This window comes from Oncorhynchus tshawytscha, linkage group LG06 (assembly GCF_018296145.1).
Source record: "Oncorhynchus tshawytscha isolate Ot180627B linkage group LG06, Otsh_v2.0, whole genome shotgun sequence".
NCBI lineage: Eukaryota > Metazoa > Chordata > Actinopteri > Salmoniformes > Salmonidae > Oncorhynchus > Oncorhynchus tshawytscha.
The window spans coordinates 14727837-14733938 of NC_056434.1; the positions used below are offsets into that span (position 1 = coordinate 14727837).

The following is a 6102-nucleotide window of genomic DNA, read 5'->3' on the forward strand; positions in this document are numbered from 1 at the left end:
CATGTTTCAGGGCAGGTGATTGGCTGTTTGGCTGCTGCTCTGGAGAGGTTTCAAATGAACTCGAGAGAAGAAGACACAGAGGGACTGTGACCTCTAACCCAACATGTCAGGGGTCAAAGCCCATCGATCTTCACATGCTATTCCTACTCTACTGTATGTTGTAGCCTGCAGATATTTGGTTACTTTGCAGTCAGGATAGAATGTCTTATATTTGTGTGTTTGTATTGTATTTGCGAGACATTCTACTTCAGTGTTGGAGCTAGTAACATGAGCATTTCACTGCACCTGCTATAATGCCTACAAATCTGTCTTTACAACCAGTAAACTTTGATTTTATATGTGTGTATTTCTGTTACAAAGCCTTTGTAAAAGGAGGTAGCTATTACAGTATCAAATATGTTCCTAAATAATATGTAGGCTATTCTCATTGTAAGAATGTAGAAGGACCAGGGTAAAGTTTGTGGCGTTCTTTTTCACCAGCCCTCTCACTCACACTAAAAGTTTGGTTGCAGATCCTGCTCGTTGGCACTGGGCCTACTGTGGCATTAGCTCAGTATCTCATAAATGCTTTTAATCAAACCAACATTTCCCTTAAATTCCTCAAGCTTAGCCTGTACATTGCAATCTCTCTCTCTCTCTCTCTCTCTCTCTCTCTCTCTCTCTCACACACACACACACGAACGCACGCACACACACGCACGAACGCACGCACACACAAGCACACACGCACACACTTGCTCAGCAGGAAAGTGTTTCGTAACTCACTTCTCTCCTCTCTCCCTTTCACTCCCTGTCTTTTTCCAGGGATCTGGAATTCTGGAAGTGGGGCCAATGAGTTTAAGAGTGTGATGGGTCGGACAGCTGCATGCGTTTAGCTTGGAAGGAGCCAGGCATGTACTCACATGTATGCAGCCATTCCTCTCTCTGTCCCAATACAGGGAGTGGAGAGAGGATGAGTACTTAGTAATCACAACACATGCAGATTAGTCATGAAACATAAACAGAAAAGAAAATCATTCCCACACCTGTAGAGATCCTTCATGCCTACTCGCTCCATCTCTCTTTCACACATGCAAACACTTGCACTACTTTTCCTGAAAGGTGATGCAAATTACAATACTGTACCTAACCCTTTTCAAATTTCTACCATCTTATTAAGCCAATGTAATCAAGCCAATGTATGCCTGTGGAAAATAAACTACACATTTATGAAATAATCTTTATTCCGGTGTTCTTCAAGTCTTGCCCTGTGGATCCACAGGGTGTGCAAGCTTTTGTTCCAGCCCAGCACTAAGACACCTAATTCAACTGATCAAGGGCTTGAGGATTTGTTGAGTCTGGTGTGGTACAGTAGCAATGGGCTGGAACAAAACCCCTGCACATCCCAGTACACTGCTTTCCGCCTCCCTTTCTCTCTCTGTTTGTGTTCTGCTGCATGCATGGCCAGCTGACTGGTAAGAGCCCTTGTCCTGGGACCGCCCTGTGTTAGCCTGCCTAGCCCAGATCCTTCTGCTGGATCTCCAGGGAGCACTGGCTATTAATACCCAGTGTCCGTGTGAAAGAATGTGGACACAAGAGGTTACATCTCTTAAGCCCACGTTGCATTGGATCAATTTGGTGTTGGAAATATGACAATATTATTATTGATGAATGTATTGGATTATTGAGGGAGCTAGCATATAGGCACTTCGCTGCACCTTTTATACCTGCTGGAAACTGTGTGACAAATAGATTTTTATTTGAAATATGTTTGGATATCCATGTAGTATCCATAACACGCCTGCACCCTGTTCCTTAATAGTACCATGTTGTATTCATTGAGATGTTACAGGGATATAAGAGTTTTATCCTTTAATACCCACCATGTTAGACTGAGTCTATGGTCACACCCCCAAGTGTACAGTACTGTAGTGAGTTTATGAAAACAGTTCTCCTGTAGGTTTATTGAGTTGACATCTGGGCTTCCCTGTGGAAAGAATTTGAGCCAGTCACTTTTATTTTATTTCAACTTTATTTAACTAGGCAAGTCAGTTAAGGACAAATTCTTAATTACAATGACAGCCTACCCCAGCCAAACCCTCCCCTAACCTTGACGACGCTGGGACAATTGTGCGCCGCCCTATGGGGCTCTCGAACACGGCCCGTTGTGATACAGTCCGGGATCGAACCGCAGGTCTGTAGTGCCTTAGAGCACAGCGCCACTCGGTCCCACCAAATATTACCTCACTGACATTGAAGTGTAAAATGAAGTGTTCAAGTTGAACAAGAAGTGGTGTGGTTTAGATGGTTCAAGTTGGTAAGAGAATAGTTTAGGTAATGCTACAATTGACTCCTGGCCACATATAACGTAAGTTAAAAGCACAGCTATTAGTTTACCTACACATTGAACAGCACAAGCCAGGATAAACTTTAACAGAAGCTATAGTAGAAACTTGACACTGCATAGCAGACATGCCTGTAGACACAAAGAAAATGGATTGCAGCGTAGAGTAAAAATGTATTTGATGCCCGACATCATTTCGGAATACTTTTCCATATCGTGACAAATAGTTTGGCCCTCCCTGCTGTGCTATAAAAGTGATGTATGTTGAGATGTTGGAGCCAGGGCATCTAAAAGCTGTAAGCCTAAATTTACTGATGATCAGTAGTTGGGCTTATTTAACCATGTTGGACTTGCTTTGAGAAATACATAAAATCTCTTTAATAGCAATGTATGGTTAAATGACTGGAATTGTTTGGTTAATTTTATAGTACTTGAAGGGTCACAATACACCTGCATATGATAATGTATCATAAATACTGTGAAGTTGTCTACAGTACAAATGGTATCCTACTGCTCACATTTGGCCACCAACCTCTACTAGGTGACACAACACTCTCCAAGTAGCAACACTTGCTGCATTATGTACAAACCAACCCCCATGAAAAGAGCACAGAAAAGTGAATTGTTAGACAATGTTTTAATACGTGAGCATCACGCAATTATCATAACCCATGGCAGATACCAAAATACATAGATTGAGTAGGACATAGGAAAACAGTATTTACAGGCACACTATTACAAATGTACAAGTCTTTATAAAACAAAGACACTGTAGTGACCAGCAAATTCACAACAGATTGCGTTAGCGTTGAGTCACATTCAGTCCCATAATATTATCCACGTTAAAAAGGATAACGTTACATTTTATGAATTGATACATGGCGCTTTTGGTACGTTACAATGTAGACGACTTGTGTAGAAGCACGTTTCCAAGTGTTGACTATCAAGAGCCCATCGTTAACATTTTTATCACTTCCTAAAGCACCTCTCGAACATTCTTTCAATAGATGTTCCATGTAAATAGCTACTACAGTAGGCCTACTTTCATTATGATGTTTGGGGAACTCCACATGTACTAGGTACTCAGTCCACCACGTGTTTGTGGGGGCAGTTGGTGGAACTTTGCGTCATGTTCCAGCTTTATTAATATCCCCAAGAGGTCAAAACCACAGTTTCAATGTTTAAAAAGCGACAATTGCAGTACTCCAAGGGTTGAGGTTTTTTAACATTTGATCGCAACAGATTTGTCCTGAGTCACTGTCCTCTGCCTCGGAATCGGGCTGCGCTCCGTCTTCACTACTCAAGAGTCCAGAAAAACTGGAACCGAATATTGTTATCAAACTCGAGACATTGCTGGTGTCCATTTCTTCGGTTTCCGCTTTCTTTTCGTCGTTTTTAGAAATTAGAGTTGAGGACATTACTTTCGTTTTTTTCGGCAGGGAGTCTGTGAGTTCAGAGTCGTCGGCACTCCGTTTCCTGTTAGTGCAAGTATGGGGCACTATGGGCTCGTGCAATTTTTCCTCCACTGATTCACCGTCGTCCGTCTGGCAGCCGTTCGGCGTCTCTGTAGCCTGTTTTGGATTACTCGGAGGGGGACCACTAATACAGTTGGATGAGATAGTAGTAACAACATTGGAGACCTCACATGTAGGACTAGCCTCTGGGCTCTCTTCCGGTGTTTTCAGCTCGCTGCATCCTGAATCCAAAACTCCATTTTCGGCGTGATCTTGCTCACCACTCGCTTCAGATTCAACGTCCAGTGCCGCGTGGGATTCGACCACATTGCTGGGCTCCTGCTTGTCCACGGCCACCTCACTTTGCCCGTCTGATTCAGGCAGGCTCTCTGTCGAACCGGGGACCAATTTGTCTTGTTCTGAGTCCATGTACTCTCCCTCACACCACTCTCTTGCTTGCTGAGCACTCAGGCATATCCCGCCGTAGTAGTCACGAAGGTATACTTGCCGGGCACTACGTAGAACCAGGGAGACCAGTAGATTTTTGTGTAGTTTGATCCCACCACGTTGAACCCTGGAGTTGTAAATCTTCCCCAGTGAAATACTCATAATCCGATGCGCCTCAACTTTATACTCCATGATTAAACACTGAGGTTGTTAAGCAAAATCACTAAGTCTCTCGTGTTTCAGTACTTGTGGAAACACAAATGGTTAAAAGTAGCCTAATCCTCAAATCCCCGACGGAGTTGTTTGTCCTATACCGTATCGACTAATTGCTTCCAAATGGTACTGAATTCTCTAAAGTGACGTAACTGCTTGTTTGTTTTAGAAACAGACATTTGATAAACGCAAGATGTGCTTCGTCGTTTCTATGTGCTGAAGCAAATGAGTGTATGGGTCTAAGAAATTAAAGGGTTGCCCTAATCAACAGCTGAACATCGAGAAGAATGGAACTGTTTCTAGTTTTAACACTACTTTATACCCTAACGTAATAACCACGCCGTCCAATGAAAACACATGTCGTCTTTACCATCCCTACGAATTCCGCCCCGCCAAATTCATATGGACCAATGGGCATGCTCTAAAAAGAGAAATAGAATTTGAATACACACGTGGGAGAGTGATTTAAAGACGTAAGCACAGGTTTAAAACACTGGTGGGAATTGCTATCTGAAAAAAAAAAGTGCAGATAAACTATAGCTTATTATACTGTAGGCTACTCATGTACATTTCACAATAAGAATGTGTATTGTATAATTACATAAAATATATATATGCTATCGATTAATGTAGGCTATTTTACCCTAGTCCTAAATGTTTCCAGTTATCATACCATTAACACCAGAAATAAGTTTAGATTTCCCCTCACTGTATTCTCTCCAACCAAAATGTTAGTCGAATCTTTTAGCTAGAACAAAAACACTAATCCACACAGTTGTTTTCTGGTCTAATGCCCGTGTCCCCTTTCAGAGTATGTATATTTTATTTTGATGGCTGACTTCCTGGGCTGATGTAATGCTTGGACTTTTTTTTCAGCCAGGTCACATGATGCTTTTGTGCTGCGTCTTGGCAATGGCTTAACGCTGTAGAATGGAACCGTTAGAAGGGGGAGGGGTAGTGGTGTTTTGTTTCATGAGACTGTTAGGTATGTGGGATGAGGGGCGTTGTGACGCCTCAGGCACTGAGATGCAGTGCCTTAGACCGCTGTGCCCCTCGGGAGCCCTTCTTGAGCCTATAGCTCAGTAAAAATGTGATGATTTGTCAAGTCATTGTGTGGGTCATAATTTGCATGATGTTTGTGTTTAAAAAAAAGCATGCCCCTGGGCTACTTTAATGAAGGATTTCCCCATTTTGGCATGTTGAATAATTATCTAATTGATTAAGGATTGTTTATTTGTATTACTGCTTTTTAATCACAAATATTGAACACAAAGGCCCCCTTTCAGACTGTGCTCGAGTTTGAGATCGACTACTGCAGTCAGTAAACTGACTGATCCTCAAATGATAATGAGCCAAATTCCCAACCTGGCCCTTTTCAAGCATGGCCACCTAATCATCCCACTGATTCCCAATTGGCATATATCACTCCTCACCTCTCTATTTTGTGATTTAGGTCACATACACATGTTCAGCAGATGTTATTGGGAGTATAGCCGAAATGCTTGTGCTTCTAGTTCCCACAGTGCAGCAATATCTAACAATTTCACAACAAATACCTAATACACGCAAATCTAAGTAAAGGAATGGAATAAGAATATATAAATATATGGATGAGCAATTTCAGAGCGGCATATACTAAGATGCAATATATAGTATAAAATAGAA

General features: G+C 42.1%; 1 protein-coding gene across 1 annotated transcript; it reads right to left on the reverse strand.

Moving 5' to 3' along the window:
- Positions 1-2941: 2941 nt before the first annotated feature.
- On the reverse strand, positions 2942-4737 carry LOC112252078 (immediate early response gene 5 protein). Its single transcript, XM_024423003.2, has one exon. The coding sequence runs from the start codon at positions 4414-4416 to the stop codon at positions 3505-3507; it is 912 nt and encodes a 303-aa protein (XP_024278771.1). The 5' UTR covers positions 4417-4737; the 3' UTR covers positions 2942-3504.
- Positions 4738-6102: the final 1365 nt, after the last annotated feature.